Source organism: Lynx canadensis, chromosome B3 (genome assembly GCF_007474595.2).
Source record: "Lynx canadensis isolate LIC74 chromosome B3, mLynCan4.pri.v2, whole genome shotgun sequence".
Classification (NCBI taxonomy): domain Eukaryota; kingdom Metazoa; phylum Chordata; class Mammalia; order Carnivora; family Felidae; genus Lynx; species Lynx canadensis.
Genome location: NC_044308.2, coordinates 60019664 through 60042588, shown reverse-complemented (window position 1 = coordinate 60042588; position 22925 = coordinate 60019664). Strand labels below are relative to the sequence as shown.

Genomic DNA, 22925 nt, shown 5'->3' with positions numbered 1-22925 from the left:
TCTTATAATTATGTAAAAATTGGCATTTATACATATTTTACATTTTATACATATTTGTACACACTTAAGCTATATCCTAAAAACTAATTTAAAAATTTCTAAAGGCTATGTACTTCAAAATCCTATTTATTTATTTATTTATTTATTTATATTTTAGAGAGAGTACAAGTGGGAGAAAGGGGCAAAGGGAGAGAGAGAGAGAAAATCTTAAGCCACCTCCATGCTCAATGTGGAGCCCAACATAGGCCTCAATCCCACAACCCTGGGATCATGACCTGAGCTGAAATCAAGAGTCAGACGCTCAACTGACTGAGCCATCCAGGCGCCCTATATCACTCCATTTACATGACATTGTGGAAAAGGCAAAACTACTACCAAGATGGAGGACAGCACAGTGGTTTGCCAGGGGTTTATACTACAAAGTAGAAATGACAGAATTTTTGAGTGCGATGGGATTGTTCTATACCTGTCTTATGGTGATGGTTACACAAATGTTGGCAAATGTCAAAACTCACAGAACTGTACAATAAAAAGTTATTTATGTAAAATTTAAAAGTGAATTTTAAAGTACATAGTTTATAAAACAAAAAGGAAAGCCACAGATTGAGAGAAAATATCTGCAATAATACACTGAACACTTTCTCCCAAAGATAAAGAATAGGCAAGGACATTCTCTCCTTTGTTCTCTCCTATTCAATATTGTTCTGACGGTCTTAGCTAGTGCAGTAAGGCAAGAAAAAGAAACAAATGGAATGATGATTGAAAGGGAAGAAGCACACTGTCTCAGGGTCATGAGTTCAAGCACTGTGTTGGGCTCCACACTGGGAGAGGAGCCTACTAAAAACAAAACAAAAAACAAAAAAAACCCCACCAACTGTACTTCTATATACTACCAACAATTTGAAAATGAAATTTTGAAAAATAGCATTCATAGTAGCATTAAAAATCTTAAAATATTTGGGCATCAATTTAATAAAAGATGTAAGACCTCTACACTACAAACTACAAAACATTGTTGAGATAAATTTCTAAAGCACCCAAATAAATGAAGAACTATATTATGTTCACTGATGGTAAAATTCAATATTAAGATATCTACACTTGCCAAACTGATCTACAGATTCCACGCAATCCCAGCAAACATTTTTGTGGAAATTGACAAGCTGATTCTAAAATGAATATAGAAATATAAAAAATTTAGAAGAGACTCATGCTACCTGATTTCAGGATTCACGTAAATCTATGCTAATTGAGACAGTGTAGCAGAGGCATGAAAAAAGACATATTTATCAATGGAACAGAAGAGAGAGTCCAAAAATGAATCCACACACAATTTTTTCATGAAAAGGAACCAACACCATTCAAAGAAGAAAAGATGGTCTTTTCAAAAAAATTACAGAGGCAATCAGATATCCTTATAAAAAAGTAAACTTCAATCTATACTCTATGCCAAACACAAAAATTAATTTGAAATGCATCATACACTTAAATATAAAAGCTAAAACCATAAAACTTCTTAATGAAAACTCTTGCCATCTTGGAGCAGGTCAAGATTTCTGGAACGGGGCACAAAAAGCATTAAGCATTCAAAAAATGGATTTGATAAAATTTAAAGCCTTCTGCTTTTCAAAATGAACATCAGTAACTAATATCCAATTCTGCTACTCACTATGCATTTTTCAAATCTTTCACACAACCAAATAATTAAGATTAATTTTGGAATGGATATATGTTAAAATGAACATGCTTCTGCTTCTTGAGTCTATTTAGCTATACCTTCTGTGAAATTACACAGAAATAGGAAGCAACAAAGAAGTTTATTTATCACACACTAATCCAACTTGCTGGTAGGGCACGGGACATCCACCCATAAACTATCTATATAGCTAAGGCCCTGGCCCTCTTGGCACAGGAACACCCTTGTCCCAAGCTGTGAGACTGACTGTTCAGTCCACTAGGAAATGTAATCTAGGCAAAAAACTCATCAAGAGAATAAAGGAACTCTAGAAAAAGTAACAGGTATGGAAAATTACAACTTTCAGTCTGTAAGAACAAAGGCTAGATAATGTTTATAAAATCATGAGGAGTTTTGACAAGGTGAACATATAATTGTTCACTATACCTTAAATTAACAGGTGCCCCCTTAAAAGTGTTAAAAACAATTTTCAGGGCAAAGTACAGAAATCAGAATTTTATTTAGCTATGATAAACTCATAAAATTGTCAAAAGAGTTTTATAAAGCTGAAATATACTTAGAATTAAGAATTTACATAAAGTTCTGTACAGGTAACAAAAAAGTTACAGATATTTGACTATATATAAAGCTTTCTGAGTGTGCTTTCCTGAAGCTCAACATGCCATCCATAAGTAAATTCAACTCATTAAAACTTTATGTAAATTGGATTATTTGGTGTTGTTTTAGAAGTTCTTTATGTATTTTGGATACTAGCTCTTTATTAGATATATCATTTGCAAATATCTTCTCCCATTCTGTGGGTCGCCTTTTAGTTTTGTTGACTGTTTCCTTCACTGTGCAGAAGCTTTTTATTTTGATGTAGTCCCAATACTTTATTTTTTTGTGTCCCTTGCCTCAGGAGACCTATGTAGAAAAAAGTTACTGTTTGTGCTCTCTTCTAGGATTTTTATGGTTTAGGTCTTTATCCATTTCAAATTTATTTTTGTGTATGCCTTCATTCTTTTGCATGCTGCTATCCATGCAAAAGTGTCTTTTTCCCATTGGATATTCTTCCCTGCTTTGTCAAAGATTACTTGGCCATATAATTGGGGGGTTATTTCTGGGTTTTCTATTCTGTTCCATTGACACATGTATCTATTTTTGTGCCAGTACCATACCGTTTTGATTACTACAGCTTTAGAATACAACTTGAAGTCTGGAATTGAAATGCCTCCAGCTTTTTCTTTTTCAAGGCTGCTTTGGCTATTCAGGATCTTTTGTCATTCCATACAAATTTTAGGACTGTTAGTTCTAGCTCTGTGAAAAATGCTGTTGGTATTTTGATAGAGACTGCATTAAACGTGTAGACTGATTTTGGTAGTACAGACATTTTAACAATATTTGTTCTTCCAATCCATGAGTTTGGAATATCTTTCCATTTTCTTGTGTCATCTTCAATTTCTTTCATCAATGTTTTATAGTTTTCAGAGTACAGGTCTTTCACTTCTTTGGTTAGGGTTATTCCTATGTATCATGTTATTTTTGGTGCAGTTCTAAGTGGGACTGTTTTCTGAATTTCTCTTTCTGCTGCTTCATTATTGATGTATAGAAATGCAACAGATTTCTGTACATTGATCTTGGATCCTGCGACTTCACTCAATTTGCTTATCAGTTATAGCACTTTTTTGGTGGAATCTTTCAGGTTTTACTGCAAAGAGTAAAAATTTTACCTCTTCCTTACCAATTTGGATACCTTTTATTTCTTTTTGTTGTCTGATTGGTGTGGCTACCACTTCCAATACCATGTTGAATAAAAGTGGTGACAGTGGACATCCTTGTCTTGTTCCTGACCTTAGGGGAAAAGCTCTCAGTTTTTCCCCACTTAAGGTAATGATAGCTGAGGGTTTTTCCTTACATGGCCTTTATTATGTTGAGATATGCTCCCTCTAAACCTACTCTGAGGAGGGTTTTTATGAATGTATGTTGTATGCTGTCAAATGGCTTTTTCTGTGCCAATTGAAATGATCGTATAGTTCTTATCCTTTCTCTTATTGATGTGCTGTATCACACTGATAAGATTTGTGAATATTTGACCACTTTTGCAAATCAGGAATAAATCCCACTTAATTGTCGTGAATGATTTTTTTAATGTAACATATTTCTCCAAAGAAGACATACAAATGGCCATCAGAAATATCAAAAGATGTTCAACATTGGGGCATGTGGGTGGCTCAGTCAGTTGAGTGTCCAACTTTGGCTTAGGTCATGATCTCACAGTTCGTGGGTTCAAGGCCTGCAATGGGCTCTGTGCTGACAGCTCAGAGCCTGGAACCTGCTTTAGATTCTGTGTCTCCCTCTCTCTCTGTTCTTCCCCCACTCGTGCTCTGTCTCTCTAAAATAAACACTAAAAAAAAAAAGATGCTCAACATCATTCATCATCGGGGAAGTGCAAATCAAAACTACAATGAGTTATCATCGCACACCTGTCAGAATGACTAAAATCAACAACATAGAAACAACAGGTGCTGGCAAAGATGTGGAGAAAAAGGAACCCTATCGCACTGTTGGTAGGAATGCAAATGGTGCAGCCACTGTGGAAAACAGTATGGAGGTTCTTAAAAAAGCTAAAAATAGATCTACCTTATGATCCAGCAATCATACTACAGGGTATTTATACAAAGAACACAAGAATGTGAAGTTAAAGGGATACATATACCCATATTTATAGCAGCATTATTTACAGTAGCCAAGATATGGAAGCAGCCCAAGTGTCCATCGATTGATGAATGGGTAAAGAAAATGTGATGTATATATATACAAGAGTATTATTCAGCCATAAAAAAGAATGAAATCTCACCACCTGCAATGACATGGATGGAGCTAGCCAGTATAATGCTAAGCAAACTAAGTCAAAGACAAATACCATATAGTTTCCCTCATATGTGGATTTAAGAAACAAACAAGCAAAAGAAAAAAGATGAGAGAGACAAAGAGACAAACCGAGAAACAAACTCTTAACTATAGAGAATGAACTGATGGTTACCAGAGGGGAGAGTAGTGAGGGGATGGGTAAAATAGGTGATGGGGATTAAGGAGTGCACTTGTTGGGTGCCTGGGTGGCTCAGTAGGTTAAGTGGCCAACTTCGGCTCAGGTCATGATCTCATGTTTCATGAGTTCAAGCCCCACATAGCGCTGTGTGCTGACAACTCAAAGCCTGGAGCCTGCTTCAGATCCTGTATCTCCCTCTTTCTCTGCTCCTCCCCTACTCACACTCTGTCTCTCTCTGTCTCTCTCAAAAACAAGTAAACATTAAAAAAAAAAAAAAAAAAGGAGTGCACTTGTCACGATGAGCAGAGAGTGATGTACGGAAGTGTTGAATCACGATATTACACACCTGAAACTAACATAATGCTATATGTTAACGGTAATTAAAATAAAAACTTTAAAAAAATTTATGTAAAATACATTGTTAAAATTAGGTATTATCGTAGGAATTGAAGTAGCCCATCCTCTCTGAAGGGTAATTTTGAGATAATTAATTTTTTTTATTTAAAAAAATGTTTAGGGGCGCCTGGGTGGCTCAGTCGGTTAAGCATCTGACTCTGGCTCAAGTCATGATATCACGGTTTGTGAGTTCGAGCCCTGTGTCGGGCTCTGTGCTGACAGCTCGGAGCCTGGAGCCTGCTTTGGATCCTGTGTCTCCATCTCTCTCTGCCCCTCCCCGACTTGTGCTCTATCAAAAATAAATTAAATGTAATAAAAAAGAAAAAATGTTTAATGTTTTTATTTTATTTAGAGAACGAGAGAGAGAGAGAGAGAGAGAGAGAGGGTGAGAGCACATGAGCAGGGGAGGGGCAGAGAGAGAGGTAGAGAGAGAATCCCAAGCAGGGCCCGCATATCAGAATAGAGCCCAACAGGGGGCTCAAACTCACAAACCATGAGATCATGACCTGAGCCAAAATCAAGAGTCAGATGCTTAACAAATAAGCCACCCAGGCACCCCTAAAAATTTTAAATTTAAAAATCCTTTGCCCTAGAATTCCCACTTCTAGAAATTTATTCCTTGGGTAAACTCAAATGTGCAAAAAGAACAAAAATATAAGAAATACAAGTATTTTATTTGCAGCATTATTTATAATAGTAAAAGGCAAGAAACAATCTAAATGTCTCCCAATACAAGTTGAATAGATCATGATATATAAATTCAATGCAGCCAGTATAAAAAGCAGGAGGGCACAGATCTGTATTTCCTGATATGGAACATTCTTCAAGTTACACTGTTAAATAAAAAACAAAAGATATGTAACTGTGAGTATATGCTACCACTTATAAAGGGAGATGGGGAAAAAAACAGAGGAGACATAGTTATGTATGCTTACATTTACACAGAAAATCTCTAAAAGGATTCAAAATAAATTACAGTAGGAAGAGCTCTGAAAAGGATTTATTTTTCCCTAGACAGCCTATTTTACTATTTTATTTTTTTACTATTTTATTTTTTCAATCTACACATTTTATGTGTGGAAAGTTATTCACAAAAACAGTAAACTAAAAACTTTAATGTCCATCAATAGGGAAATAGCTTAAGAAATTGTGCAGTCTATCATTTAGCCATATTGCCCAACTGTGCAAAGATATATATACCAGGGTGTTCCTATAATGTCACTTGTACCTGAAAAAATGAGGTCCACCTAAATGTCTATTTTGTACATCTAAACACATACTTTCCTAAACACAGATAAAGATCTGGAAGGAGAAACACCAAACTGTTAACAGTGGTTACATGGAGAGAAGGAACTGGGGAGACAATCCAGGGATTTTCACATTTTACTTGAAATAATGTTATACTGTTTGACCTTTTTTACACAAGTGTCAATACTTTTGCAATTAAGAGAAAAAAAACTAAAAAATCTGTAAGATATAATACACCCATTTAAGGTGATGCCAAATAGTCTCAAAATATCTTCCTGAAGACAATAACTACAAAGAAAAAATATAATAACTTTAAAGTAGAGAAACCTTGCAGATGCCAATTTGACCAAGTGATTAAGATAAATATCACTAGTTGGGGCGCCTGGGGACTTCGGCTCAGGTCACGATCTCGCGGTATGTGAGTTCGAGCCCCACGTCGGGCTCTGTGCTGACTGCTCAGAGCCTGGAGCCTGTTTCAGATTCTGTGTCTCCCTCTCTCTCTGACCCTCCCCTGTTCATGCTCTGTCTCTCTCTGTCTCAAAAATAAAAAAGCGTTAAGAAAAAAAAATTAAAAAAAAAAGATAAATATCACTAGTAACAAGAATATTGATACCAAGAATCCCTTAATGTGATACACTGAGAAGCTTATGGTACCACTTTTGTATTATTTTACCAAAAATGCATAGCCTCAGGGCGCCTGGGTGGCTCAGCTGGTTAAGCATCCAACTTCGGCTCAGATCATGATCTCACAGTTTATGAGTTTGAGCCCCATGTCATGCTCTGTGCTGACAGCTCAGGGCCTAGAGCCTGCTTCAGATTCTCTGTCTCCCTCTCTCTCTGCCCCTACCCAGCTCACACTCTGTCTCTCTCTCTCAAAAATAAATAAACATTAAAAAAAAATTTTTTTTTTAATTGCACAGCCTCATTCTAATCATGAGAAAACATCAAATCCAAATTGAGGAACATTCTACAAACTAACTTCAATATTCTTAAAAAATGTCAAGGTCATGAAAAACAAGGCAAGATGTGGTGCCTGGGTTGGGTAAGCAGCTGAGTCTTGATCAGGCTCTGCGCTCACAATAAGAAGCCTGCTTTGGTTCCTGTCTCCCTCTCTCTGCCCCTCCCCTACATGTGCGCAACGACCACACGCCAGCGCTCTCTCCTTCTCTTGCTCTCTCTCTAAAACAAACAAATGTTTAGAAAAAAATTTTTTTAAAGAAATATAAGGCAAGGCCAAGATGCTGCTACAAACCTGAAAAGACTTTGGAGAAATTGAGACATAGTTACAGGCTGGAAGAGATCAAGGAGAAATAATAAGTAAATGTAATGTGGGATCCTGGATAGGACCCTGGAACAGAAAAACAATGTTAGTGGGAAAAATAGTGTAATTCAAATAAAGTCTATAGTTTAGTTAGTGTCATTAGTTTCCTGTCCCTGATACGTACTGTGGTTATGTAAGATGCCTAACATTAGGGAATGCATGAGTCAAGGATATAAAAGAACTGTGCTGTTTTTGCAAGTTTTCTGTAAGTCTAAAATGAGTTCAAAAGAAAAAGAACCAATACTGAAGATGTTTATTTATTAATACAGAAAGGCATTAATAATGTATAGTTTAGTAGAGCAAATTACAAAGCAGTATATATAAAACCTTATTTTGGTTAAATGTATCTATTTATATGAGGGAAGAAATCAGGAGGAATATACACCAAAATGTTAAGAGCAGTGGGTAGTGAGATTTTAACGTATTTTCATGGAATCTGTATGTTTGCTTATAGTATATGAACAATATTCTTAGTGATATTTTCCATATTTGGGGGGATTTTTTTCAATTATAAAATTAAAAATATTTTACTAAAACCTTAGTAAAGGTTTAAAAATAAAAAAATAAAAAACTAGAAATTTCTCCAGAAATGTAGCAACAATTGTAACTGTGAAATAGAGAATATCTAATGTTCTACGGTATACCTAAGGTTATTTTCTCCAAACAGTACTCATGAAAAACAAAACAAAACAAAAAATCCTGAATATTTACTGCTATATATCAAACAAAAAACTTTTCTGTGTTACTTATATAATGGAAGTCATAGAATTAGTCCTTTTCAAGTTTTTGAAGAATTCTTAGAAGAACATGAGAAACTTTACAGTCACCAAAACCAAAGGGATCTTCTGGTTCAGGTCTCTCATTTTATATATGAAAAAACTGAATCACAGGGAGAATTAACTGGCTTTTCCAAGATCATACAGCCAATTAGTATCAGAGCCAGGAGCAGATCTTAGGCATCCTAACTCCTTCAGTGCTCATTCTACTCAACCAAATATAAGTACACAGTTCTTTTAAATTTACCCTCCAGACTAACAATTTCACTTTAGTAGTAAAACAAAACAAGTAACATAGTTTCACCTTTTTATTTTTTTTTCTTCCAAATGAAGTCTCTTCCCTAAAAACTGCCTATTGCATGTCTTAGTCATTGGATGTTTTAGTACGAAGAACTAATATTTTATGATGTTATCTTTTATATTGTTGGCTGACTTGGGCAGAATGTCTGGGTGTTGATGCCTTAAATGTCCTCTCCAGTGACCTTACCACTAGCTGTCCACCGTTCCACCCCCATGGAGTGTTATTCCTTAAGGTCCATCTAGCTTAAGGCCCTCCTCTGTGAACATTTCACTGATCAGCCTAAGAAAATTATTCTCCCCTGTAACTCCAATACAGCACTTACTGAAGGAGGTACTCATTCAGTACCTATATCTCTGGCAAATAATACTAGTTATCATTGTATGTGTACACTTAGCCTCTTCACCAAAACTATAAATTCCTTGATGGGAGAATCATTGCCTTACAAATCCCTGTATCCCCACAGGCCTACACAAGTACTTAATAAAAGTTCTCAGTCACTGCTGAATGTTATGGACTTCTTGCTAGAGAGAACAAAGCAAATGATGATATTAAGCCTTCTAAAACTATAGAATTCTTATATGAGCTAATGTATAATTTTACTTTTTCATGAAGACTTTTTCCTAGATGATTGCCACATCTATGGAAAATCTTTTTTGACTAAGATTGTCTTTTTTTCCAGATTAGAAAAACTACACAGGATGTATTTTACTAGGTGACATGTTCAGGGATTACTGGTGGCTGGAGTAGGCCTGATTTTCCTATTTATTTGTTTGGTTGTTTTTAGTGTTTTTACCCATTTGACATAAGAATAAAATTAAGAATTTTTAATTTCAAGGTCCAGAAGGAAAAAAAATTTTTTTCAACATCTGCAGTTAAGAGAAGGCTTTCCTAACTTGACTCTTTGCTAAAAACAAGTTCTCACAATATTTAAATTCCCAAACATTCCGAACATTTTCCTCATCCCCACGGAGATTAAAGATATGTTCTCAATTCTGACCCAGGGATTTGGATGCCTGCTTGGAAACATCATTCTGAAAAAGAAACTAACTTTTAATAGGTTACTTTTGTCCAAACCACAGCTTACCCTTCCTTAGACAACTGTTTGGTATCTACCAGGCTTTAAAGGCCCTGTAACTTTTTTTCTAATTCTTCTGTTTTAAAGGAGTAACAAAATCTGGAGGCTCTAGAATTGTTCATGGTAAGTACTGGATTAGTGTAACTGGAATATCTCCAGGCACCAAGAAATCTTTTGGTTACACTAAGTTTTCTTGTAATACCATTTGACAGATTCATAAAGCTTAAGAACAAGTAAACAATAACAAAAACCCTAGTTCAACTGCTTACCCCATGAGGAAATTCTACAACACATCTGATAATCAGTTCCCTAAACCTGTCCGAACACTTCCTCTCGGCCAATGTCCATTCTTACAGTTCATAATCAACCCAAAATCTACCTTCCTATAACTTTTACCCTATGCAGTCTGAAATAATCCAATACAATTTTGGGCTCTTTCAACCAACAGCCTTTCAAATAAATGAAGAAAATAACTATTAAGTCTCTCATCAGTCTCTTCATTCTGAGGCTACACTAGAACATAGAAATTAAAGAAATCTGTCCATCCCTAGAAATGGCATTTGGCCATCCCTAATGACATGGTATTCAGACCACTCTCCGTGTTGATTACTTTTATGGAATGTGACCAACATGCCTCCATACAGAGAAGTGGAACTGTTTCTTACCTTCCTTATCCACGGCGCTAAATTGCTCTAAAAGATCACATTCTTTTTTTGGTAGCCATATCTCATTATGACTTACTAGGTTTGCAGACAACCAAAACCTTTAGACTGATCGCATATAAGAGACCTGGTCCTATACACAAATACCGAGTCCTAGGTATAAGGTTGTATTTTCACCACAATTAACTTCCATTTTGTCAGTTTTGATGCAATATTCAGCCTAAGGAGATTTCTTTCTGTGTGTGTTCTATGATGTATTTCTTATCCCTGCCAGCTTTGTGTTGTGTGTAAATATGATAAGTAAGTATACTGTCTTCATGGCCATTGATAAAATAAGCCAGGGTCAAATACAAAGTCATGTGACAAAAAGGCCCCTCTTTTTTCTTTTCTGTTAAGATAATATACAAGCACCCTGTCAGAATTTAGTTTTTGAAGGCATCCAGTCCCTCCTAAGCCATTCTCTCCCTTTTTCTTCTCTGATCACAGGTTCATGCTCCAATTTTCTAAGCTCCCCTTGAAGTCTTTGGATGAATGAAATCTGCTTTCCTAAACTGTGGCACACACATTCTCTTTCTACTCTATTAAATATATATCTGCAAATAAACTAAAATTCTTTCTTAGATGACAAGGTAGAGTATATGTGTACATAAAAGTAAATGGGGTACCTGAGTGGCTCAGTTGGTTAAACACTGACTCTTGATTTTGGCTGAGGTCATGATTTCACGAGCCCTGCATCAGGCTCCATGCACAGAAGCCTGACTGGGATTCTCTCTCCTCCTCTCTCTGCCACTCCCCGCTCATGCTTTCCCTCTCTCTCAAAATAAATAAACTTAAATAGTGAAATTCTCAAGGCAGAAACTTAAAAAAAGGAAGAAAATATGTTAAAAATAAATAAATGGATAAATTCATAGATTTTTCCTTGTGTTCTCAAGTCATTCTGGCTTACTCATAAATACCAAAAGTTCAAAGGCATTTTAAAAGGTAATCCATAAAGACACAGCAAGTGGTTAAGCCCCGCTCCTCCAAACAAGTCAAATAGACTTTGTTCTGAAGAATGGCATTAAATAAACTATTAGGAGAATTATTACATTCAAGTGATTAACAGCAGACCCCATTCTCAACAGGGCCTATATCATTCCCAGACAGCAAGGAGGCACTTAAGGAAGCACAATAACTCTTCCAGAGTCATTCAGTAACATTTATGTAGTACAGCATATTTCCATAAGCACTTAACTTATTATAGGGTACAACTTAACATTTAAAAAAAACTGCTGCACCAGAGGCACCTGGGTGGCTCAGTTCATTAAACGTCTGACTCTTGATTTCGGCTAAGGTCATGATCTCACAGTTTGTGAGATGGAGCCCCACATTGGGCTCTGCACTGACACCATGAAGCCAGCTTGGGATACTCTCTTCCTCTCTCTCAACCCCTCACGCCCCTCAAAAATATATACATACACTTAAAAAAAAAAAGTATACAAATGCTTTAAAAAAAAAAAAGAACTCATCAAATAACAATTGTTTCTTCAACAGGAGGCATGTTAATTCAGAATACCTTAAAAGAACACATAGGAGTTCATAGTAAATTACCCAGGACTAAAGAGGTCTTAATATTTTGTCTTAAGTCATCTGAGGCAATAAGTTAAAAGCCTAAAGAAAACTTTCATAGAGCACAGTGTATAATTAACACTTGTAGAAAATGGGTAAAATGATGGCAAGGGAAATCTGAAATAATCCCACATGAAGAGAGGATGGGCAGGACACTGCATTGCTTCATCATGCATTACTGATTATACACGTATCTACCCAGTCCTTCTCTGCAGTATTGAGGACAAAACCCTCTTTATTTTGCAGGATGATGTCTGTTATTAAACATAAGCAGTCAATCATCAGCACCAGCTTATCCACACTAAATCACTAGTCTTCTCTAGACTATTACAGGTAGTGGGCCTGTATCTATCACTCTGACCTGCAGTTTTAGGCCTTAGCTTCATGCCTGAGTTCACAGAGTCTGATACTGAAAATCCATTTTCTTTAGCTGTCTGCAGTAAGAATTAGGAGATGGTGATAAAAAAAAACAACAGGCACTATGCCCTGCTATGATCTGGTGACAAAGCCCTTCAGTCAGAACTCCAGAGACCTTGGTTTTCATCCTAGTTTTCTCCTTCTAAATGTGTCTTAACTACAGAAAGCTATGCTGTGGCCTAAAATGATATAGATATTCCAATTTCTAAGGAATATCGCCACCACTGAAAAGAACATATAACTTCTTATTCCTTCGTCTACTATCTCAGTATTTTATTTATTTTTTAAAGACTTTTCTTTTTTTCATTTTTTAGTATTCATTTATTTATTTTGGGAAAGTGAGAGTGCAGGGGAGGGGAAGGGCAGAGAGAGGGAGACAGAATCCCAAGCAGGGTCCATGCTCAGTACAGAGCCTGACTCAGGGCTCAGTCTCACAACTGCAAGATCACCACCTGAGCCAAAACTAAGAGTTGGACGCTTAACCAACTGAGCCACCCAGGCACCCCAAAGTTCTTATTTTCGTAAGTAATCTACCATCCAATCTGGGGCTCAAACTCACAATCCTGAGATCAAGAGTCACATGCTCTTCAGACAGAGCCAGCCAGGCACCCCATCTCAGTATTTTAAAGTCAACTATCAAAAAAAAAAATTGTTATCAATTAAAGATTCAGCACACATTTGAGATTGTGGATAATTTTTTCCTTGATTTTCATACTGATTATTATACAAACATAACAATATTAGATGTAAAAAAAAAAAACCAAAAAACTAAAATCCCCCCCATTTGGGGACACTATAATTTTGGGAGTAATGGAAATGTTCTATATCCCAATTTAGTAATAGTTACACATGTTTGTACATTTGTTAAGCCTCATCAACCTAAATGCTTACAATGGAAGCACTTTATTGTACATAAAGGATATCTCAATGTAAGTTTAAAAAATTCCCCTTTCAAAAAAAAATTAAAATGAAATAAAAATTTCCCTTTCAATTTTAAACCTTTTAGCCTCATTATCTCTTAACCTCCTCAACTCTTATTATCTCTACCTCTGCTCCACCTCAGTTAATGTCTTCTCATTCATTCATTCATTCATGCATGCATGCATCAATAAAAATTTTGAAGCAATGTGTTAGTACTGGAGATACAGATGTGAACAAGAAACAGTTCATGCTCTCAAGGAGTTTATGGTCTAGAGGGAAACACAGACACTGAACAGGCAATGCTGAGGATAGCCTGAGACATACTGCATGCAACAGAAGTATGAAAAGTGTGCCCTAGGAACACACAGAGGTTCAGCTAACCTGGCTCTACCATCACAAAACCTGATGTACCTCCATGTTCTCAAACTCCAAACCCCTTACTGAGCACAATGTTCAGTTCTTCCACTTATGTCAACATCATAACTTTTAATACCTCAAATACCACCAATTCCCCCAGAATTCCTACTTTGGCATTTCTTACACCCTTTTCTCCCTGCCACATTCAGCCCAAACTTTAACATTAGCTACCACCCCAATATGCCCCCTCATTTCTCTCCCCATCCTCCATCCACAACCTCCCTCCCCAATCACTACCAATCTTGTTAAAACAAATCACTGATGCTGATCCTCAGTTATTCACTAAGAATATGTAGACGTCTGCTATTTCGAGCACATACTGGGATATACCAGTGAACAAGTCAGACATAATCCTTGCCTTCATGGAGCTTAGATTCAGATAGGAGTGATAGATATTCAAATAAGTAAATAAAGACAACATACTAATTGCAAATCATAGGAAGTTCAGTAAGGAAATAAACAGGGTGGTTTGAGAGACAAGGGTAAGAGGAACCTATCTTTTAGACTTGGTAAGTATCAAGAAGAAACAGAGGAAAAACACTCCAGGAAAAAAGAACAGTAAGCAACAAAAGCAAAGCACAGGCCCTGAAGCAAGATAGATCTTATGCTTGATTTAGAAACTAAAAGGCCAGGGTGGCTAATAGTGAATGAGGAGAAATAACAGGAAATGAGGGGAAGATGTAGGGGCCAGATCACACATGGTCCTGAAAAACTTGTAATGAGTTCACATTTTATTCCAAATAAAATGGGAAGCCATTGAAGGATTTAGGCAGAATACTGACATGATTTGATTTAGTCCTAAAAAGATTACTCTGGCTGATCTGTGCAGAATAGACTGGAAGAGGGCAGAAATGGAAGCAAAGAGATCAGTTAAGAGGCCACTGCAGTTGCCTAGGCAACAGATGGTGATAGGACTAGAGAGGTGGAGTGGAGACAGAGAGAGTTGTTTGTGTTCAAGAGCTATTATGGAAGTGTCATGAGACAGGGAGAACAAAATTCTTGATTGGCCTCCCTCCTTTCCCCTCCCCAAACCTGGTCCTTTCTCTCAGAATATGACACAGCCACAGCCATGAATGCTTAAACCAAAAACTGAGGATCCAGACATCATTTGTTTCTTCCCTTTTATCCTCAGGCCTAATATCCATAAGCAAATCTTTTTGTTTCTACCATACTTCTAAAGTCTCTCTCAAATCTATCTACTTCTCTTTATCTTCAGCGATCTCTCTCTCTAGTACATGCCACCATCAGCTAAGGCTTGGGTTACAGCAGTAGCTTCATAATTGCTCCCCCTGTCTGAAACACTTATCAGACATCCAAGTGGATATATCAAGTAGGCAGTTAGTTGGGTTTGTGATTCTGGAGCTCAGAAGTGAGATGACCTAGAGATATAAATTTGGGAACTGAACACATACCGATGGTATTTAAAGCCACAGAACTGGACAAAATCACATAGGTTGAGTGTGTAGACAGGGGAAAGAAAAGAGGGTAGTACCATGCTAGAAGACATCTGAGATGGACTTAAGAAAGAAAATCCAGTCAAAGACAACAGAAGGCAGAAGTTCTGTCAGACCATCCCACCAACTCTCTGAATTCCCAGTTTTTCACAGTCCTTATCTTCTGAACCCAATAAACCACCCTCTCCTAGAAACTATACCCTATGACACCATGCTACTCTCACCTCCTACCTGCTTGGTTGTTCCCTTTTTACATCTTTCTCTGGTTCTTCCTCCATCTTCTATCCCTGAAATTCAATCATTCCTGTCCCCAGTCCTTTTCCCTCCTTTCCCTCTCTCCCTCCATGTCTGTCTCTGTGTATATGCACAAGTACACACAGACACACACAGACACTTTCCTCTTCAAAGATCTCCATTTCCCACAATCTCAACTGTCAACTCTATACTGACAATCTCCACATGTCTAGTCTTACTCAAAGTGTGACTGGCCCACAGACCAGGATTTCAGAATCAGGAGGGTATGCTGTGAAAATTCCCCACCCCAGACCTAAAAAATCAATTCCTTTAATGATTCTTAAGCAATGGCTTTTATAAATGCCCCATAATTCATACCTATTATTTCACCTTAATTGCATGTTAGGTGGTATTAGGAATTGAGAGCCTCCACGCTTTTGATAGCAATAGGACAGAGAAATGATCTGGAGTTTAAGAAGAAAGTTTTGGGGTTTTTTGTTGTTGTTGTTTGTTGTTGTTGCTGTTTGTAAAGAAAACAAAGTATAACCAAGGACAAGACTAATGGAGTTGGTAAGATTTCTAAAACCTTATAATTGTCCCATACTTACTATTTTTGTTTTCCTTGCCTCCCAATGGTAGTTTATAATACAAAATGATTCAAATGTTAAAGAATTTCTGGGCTTCTTTCACTTAACAGCAAAGAAATAGTAAACTGGAAGACCAGTATCTCACTCTACTGTCAGAATAAAATGAAAACGGTAGCTTTAAAAAGAAAAGGAAAGGAAAAAGATATCTGGTCTTCATCCAGATATGATGACCCTCTTAGATCACCCTGTCTTGTATTAAAATTCTTTGAACACTTGTCTGATCTGTGTCACTAAACTGTGAGTTCCCTCAGGCTATTACACTTGTCTTGGCATCTACCTACTGCTTTGCAAAACCCAAAGTCTTGCCCCCAAGTAATCTAGTATTTCTTCAAGTACAGACTTTGCAAAATAACTCTAGCTTGATTCCTGTACTAATCTCCAATTAGAAATAAGTGGAGTCTGGATTGAGGAGGTTTTACTATACCACTGGAAGAATTAGTATATCAAAGCATTGGCAAAACATTTGGCAATACAAAATTACAGTAACACTTCTGTCCACAGTTTCTGTACTCCTTCTAAGAGGTAAAAAAGCACAAGCTACCATTAAGACCAGATGTTTCAGCTGCTTCTCAATTTTTCCTACCTTCTCATTTCTTATCGTCTCAAAGAGATGCTTCCTCCTTCAACACCAGCAGTGAAGTGAGGTTGAACTGCTATTTGAGGTGGAGGATGGTTGCAAGCACTGCTCTAGTTGGTCGCCAAACTCTTATTCCAACTCCCTCCCTACCTGGTTTCTATCTCCCAGCCAGTCACTCCAGTCCTTCCGGTGGATTCTTATTTCTGGAGCTCACTTAATTCTCTCAAACAACAATGCTTAAGTGTCTGCATGATTAAAATAGTCCAAAAAATGTTTTTATTAAAACTACAAACCAAAGAACTTTTAAAGAGGTATATATCCTACACTTTTCTATGTGCAGCAATAAAGACAAAGTGATAAAACTCAACATCATGCAGCGATCAATATTTGGTTATTCCCTGTCTAGCTCCCCACTAGATGTTCGGGGACATCCAGAATATTCCCTAATAGTTACCTATCTCCTATTCTCCTCATCTGCTTTCTCCCTGTAGGCAGACTATTAACTCAAATTTGCTCAGAGACAATGAGGGCAAAATACAAGGGCAAAATATGGATTCCGAAATTAATTAATGGTGTGCTCTGAATTGAAAAGTCTGGAAGTTTCTTCTTCACCTTTATAAAGAACAGACAGATGACGGGTTCCTCCACTGAGGGTTAGGCCTGGGGTTCTCAAGATACTAGAATGAGGGACTACAGTTCCTACACCCCGTATCTTGACATGAGTTGACAGCATTCCCTGCCATTACCAGGCCCCACCCAGCCAGCTGTGAAATATAACATTAGGTGCAGCGTCCTGCATTTCTGTCATCAAGAGAAGGTGGCACTGCGTCCATCGGCAAATGGCTTTTCCTCCAATCCCGTCTTAGCCCCCATACCAGAGCATCTAATAGCATCACCAGTTATTTCTACTTCAGGATAGAGACATGCTTGAACTCGTCACGACTAATAAATGACAAAGTCATAATACTCCGTAGACTTGGCCGGCAGGAATGTGGGTAATGACTAACTTTTATTCCATGGCTTCCTTCCAGATCAATCCATACGACTCCCCCTCCCCAGAGCCGCCATAAGGGGCGAAGCCCGACATCCTCCTGAGCGCGGTATGGAGGGACTGGGGGGGGACAAAAGGAACTTGCCTACAAGGACTTACAGATGCCAGGAGCTGAGGGGTCTGGGGCAACTCCGTGCTGACTTCCATCCTCTCCGCACCCCCAGCCTCCTCGTCCGCCATCTTGAGGGAAACTGACACCCGCAGTTCCAGACCCCCGGCCGAAGACGAGCGGAAACCTGTGGCCGGTCCAAGAAACACGGGGCGGGCGACACTTTTACGACGGCCCCTGAAATCAGGTTTGACGCAGAATCGAGGCGTGGCTTCCGGTCCGCTTCCCGGAAGCAAGCGTCACGGACCTTAGGGCTGGAGGTTTTTCTTCTCCTAATTTCTTAGTCGTAGTGCCTGGCCTCTGAATAGTTTTGCATCTGGTTCCGATGCTGGGAACTGTTGCGTCTACGAGGTAAAAAATAAATTCAGCGTCCATTTTGAAAGTAAGAAAACTGTGGGGGGCTGAGAACCTGTTCTAGGTCTCTTTCTATCCAGGTTGTTGGTCTGAGTGTGTTTGTCTCCCTCCGTACCCGCAGTGGCTCCCCAAAACCCACAAAATGAGAAAGTACTCAAAGCTATTCCATGTTTAGGAATGTAGCCCATGGACACTTGCACATGCGCACAAGAAAGCTAAAGCCGCATCCGCTTTGGGGAGAGGTGGGTGAAGAAATAACGAAAAATTGAAACCTTGTAGTCGTATAGCCATAGAGGGAGGACAAAATAAACATGGTCATCCGCGTTAGGGAATACCATACGTTGGTGTTAAAAAGAACAAAGTAGATTTTTGTGGAAAGATAAAGATGAGTTAAGTGAAGTGGGGGGAAAAAACCCAAGTTGCCGTAAACTATATATTTGTGCTTATGTGCGTTTAAATGCAAGGGGAAAAGCCTGAAAGGAAAGAACTAATAAAAGCTCTGAGGATAGGAACTTAGTCAAGAGCTACTTTAACTTCATCTGTATTGTTTTAAATTGTTTACAAACTAACGATTTAATATACGGTTTTTTTTTTAATTTTTTTTCAACGTTTTTATTTATTTTTGGGACAGAGAGAGACAGAGCATGAATGGGGGAGGGGCAGAGAGAGAGGGAGACACAGAATCGTAAACAGGCTCCAGGCTCCGAGCCATCAGCCCAGAACCTGACGCGGGGCTCGAACTCACGGACGGCGAGATCGTGACCTGGCTGAAGTCGGACGCTTAACCGACTGCGCCACCCAGGCGCCCCATTAATATACGGTTTTAACAAAGGGAAAAATAATGATAAAGCTAACATGCTGGAAGGAATTAAAAGCTAACTATTGGGGAAAAGGCTAAGTCATATCTTTACCTCAAATCATATATATCAGAATAATTCTTAATGAATTGAAGTTTACTAAAAAAAAAAGTAAAAAACAAAACGTAAATATTTGTATATTAGGACAGAGGAGGCTTTTTAAAGCATGACACCAAAGGCAGAAAATATAAAAAGACTGATAGGTAATTTAATCAAAATTTAAAACTTACATAAAAAAATAAATTACACAAAGTTAAAAAGTAAACAAAAACTGGGAAGAAAAGCCTGCAACATTCATGACAGATAAAATCCCAAAGAAGACTATTTCAATACAAAAAAAGGCAAAATACATAAATATGCAACTCACTAATTTTGTATAAAGATGAAAAAACCTAACAAGTAAGCAAATAAATGCAAATTAAACAAAATGGGATTCCATTTATTGGATGTAAAGTTGGTCTGTTTCTGTTTTTTCTTAAAGATAACCACCATGTTGGTAAGCTGGAAGGATACTCATTGTTACATAAAAAACAAGTGTATTAGTAAGCCTACAGAAAGCAACGTTGAGAAGCCAGTTTTTCTTAAATGCATACTCTTTGGCCCAGTGATTCCATTTTTAAGGCCATATCCTAAAGATCTAATTCAGGATGCAAGTGAAGTTTAAACTGCATCATTACTGGTAATGGAGAAAAATTAGAAACAACTCAGGTGCTCTTAATAAAGGACATTGGCTAAATAAACTTTGGTCACTCCATACAATGTAATTCTCTGCAGCCATTAAAAGTGTTGTAGAACATTGATTCTCAAAGTGTGGTCTACAGACTCCCTGGGAATTCCCCAAATTTAGGAAGCTGATGGGGCGAAAACTTTTATAGTAACTTCTATAGTAATAACAAAGAAGTTTTGTGCTTCTTTTTTTTATAAGCCATGTGATATTTGTACTAACTGATGCAGAAGCAATGGTGGGTGAAACTGTTGACCTCTTAGCACAAAATAAAAAGCAGTGGCACCAAATTCAAGTCACCAAAGTGATCTAGAAGTAATTTCTTGACTACCATGCTCTTGCAGTAAAAAAAAAAAAAAAGTGTGGGGAGGGGAGAATCTGTTTCCCAATGTCCTTGATGGAGCAGTAAAAATGTTACAAAATCTCAACCCTTTTAAGTATTCTGTATGATGAAATGGGAAGCACACATAAACCTTTTCTGTTGTGTTCAAAAGTATGATAGTTGACTTGAGGAGAAGCACTTGAGTTGCTAAGTCAACCAGCCAGTTTTTACAAGGAATACCACATTAACTTAACAAGTAACAGGTACCCGGGTACTTAGATATTTGGCAGGCATTTTCTCAAATATGAATAAGTAAGCTTTTCTCTTCAAGGAAAACAATTAGCAATTTTTGTTGTCGATTTTACTAGTAGAGATTTCAAGGGAACATTCTGTGGAAAACATATCTGCCACTGCAAGTTTGACAAAGTCCCAATGAAATTGGTGATATTAACATGCGTGATTTTTTTGACAATGTGTAATGGAATATATTGACATTTGGAAGATCTGTATAACTCATTGAACCAAAATCTTGTAAATATCAAACACAGGGTATTATAAAGAATGGGTGAAAGATCCATTCACATTGCTAAATAGACCAATAGAATTTAATGTTACGGAGTACAAAAATTTAATTGATATGGTTTTACATTCCACATTGAATTGTTTTTTTTTAAATTTACCATTTTCCCAGTTTTGCTGTGGTTTCAAAGGATATCTACAATTATATGAAAATGCCATTGAAATACTCTTCTCCTTTCCAACTATGCATCTGTGTGAGGCCAGATTTTTTTTCATATACTTCAACCAAAATAATGTATCACAATAGGTTGAACACAGAAGCAGCTATGAGAATCCAGCTGCCCTTTATTAAAGAGACTTTCAAAAATGTAAAACATTGCCATATCTTTCAGTGATTTTTTCTTCTAGAAAACTTCTTTTTCATTAAAAAATATTATTTATGTTAACATGTATTGGGTTGATAATCGTTATTTTTTTTTAATGTTTATTTTTGAGAATGGGGGAGGGGCAGAGAGGGAGGAGAGAGAATCCCAAGTAGGCTCCTTGCTGTCAGCACAGAGCCCAACACAGGGTTCAATTCCACAAACGATGAGGTCATGACCTGAATTGAAGAGTCAGACACTTAACTAATTGAGCCATCCAGGCGCCCCTGGAGTCACCAGTTGTAGTGTCTGAGACCATACAATTTAAGAGCCAATGTTGTAAAGGTGGTCTTATGGACTTAGGAAGATATTCACTATATATTGTTGGGTGGAAAAAGCAAGTTACTAAAATAATATGGTTCTAATTTTGTAAGAAAAAATTCTAGATATTTAATGAAGAATACTAATCACCAAAATATTACTCTTGGTTATCCTTCGGTTGCAAAAATGTGGACATTTTAATTTTCTACCTATTCCTTAACTGTATTTTCTATTTTTTCTTCCAATAAATATTTAGTACTTATGTAAAACATTTTTATCTGCCTACTTCTTATGATAAGTAAAATACTAAATACTTGGATGGATGGATGGATGGATGGATGAATAGTCTATTCAGCTCAAAACTACTCCTTGATAATGTCTTCCCTGATCTAGCCAGATATGGTGGGGTTTTTCCCTCCTCTTGGAGGAACTAGTAGCTATAGTTCCTATAGTAGGCTTTAGTAGTACCTATAGTACCTATAATAGGCTAGTTCCTAGCCTGTAGAATCAAACTTTCTGTATTTGAATTTCTTTTTTAGCACTTGCGGGTTGTGTGACCTTGGGCAAATTAATTTCTCTGAGACTTGGTTTCCCCATCTGTAAAACAGATGTAGTAATGAGAGTATTTTCCTTATATAATGGTTATGAAGATTAGTGAGACACTTTACCTAAAGCCCTCAATGACTGGTAGTGTTCAGTACAATGCCTGCTAGTGTTCAGGATGGATGTTTTGTTTTGTTTTCTTTTGTTTTGTTTTGTTTTTTGTTTTCTGGCTGTCCTGCATCCAGTAGCACTTTCTTTATTTGATGCAGAAGGTCTTTCCATTGTGGGAAGTCTTGTTGGAGGGAACCGTGTCCCCAAACGTGTGGTTAGAATTCATTCCTGCCTGGTATCCTAAGATAGCAATGCCCAGACTATCCTTGCCAAAAGATGGTTGTGCCTCCTGCAGTTCCTTGGGTTTCTGCTTTTTTTCTAAGCCTGTTCCTTGCCTCCTGTGGAATCTTTGAGTCCCTGATAACCTTTCAATAATAATAGTCAAAATTTAACTATTAAATTATTTATAACATAGTGCCTTATGTAGGCAGTTTTTCATGCCCTATTGAATTTCCTCATCTAATGTTAGTTCCTTGAGTGCAGAAGCCAAGACTCATACATAGAAATGTCAGCTACTTTGTTAAAGACTTTAGGTGCATTTTCAAGTGTAACTCTAAAACAATCCTGTGATGTAGTTCCTATTATCACCACTGCACAGACAAGGAAACTATATCTTGAACAAGTGAGATTGCTTGTTTAAACCTGCAATTACTAAGTGACAAAACCTGGATCCAAAATCAAGGTCTATCTGGCTTCAAAATTTGTGTCCTTAACCGCTTCACTGTTGTACTCCAATTAAAAAACATTTTGGAAAAAAACCTTTTGAGTCTCTTTTACCACTTTATATGTTGTGATTGCAATGCTTATTATTAAATAAAAATATCAGGTATCTGGCACACAGTTTACATTCTAGTATACTTATATTAAATATTTT

At 37.3% G+C, this 22925-nt stretch overlaps 1 protein-coding gene across 2 annotated transcripts in view; it reads right to left on the bottom strand.

Moving 5' to 3' along the window:
* The window catches only part of UBR1 (ubiquitin protein ligase E3 component n-recognin 1), a 137082-nt gene extending 118986 nt beyond the window's left edge, over positions 1-18096 (bottom strand). For both annotated transcript variants that reach the window (XM_030318370.2, XM_030318371.2), the window contains exon 1: positions 17929-18096. In XM_030318370.2, the coding sequence (XP_030174230.1) occupies positions 17929-18009 (81 nt within the window). In that variant the 5' untranslated portion in view covers positions 18010-18096. The remainder of the gene's footprint in view (positions 1-17928) is intronic.
* Positions 18097-22925: the final 4829 nt, after the last annotated feature.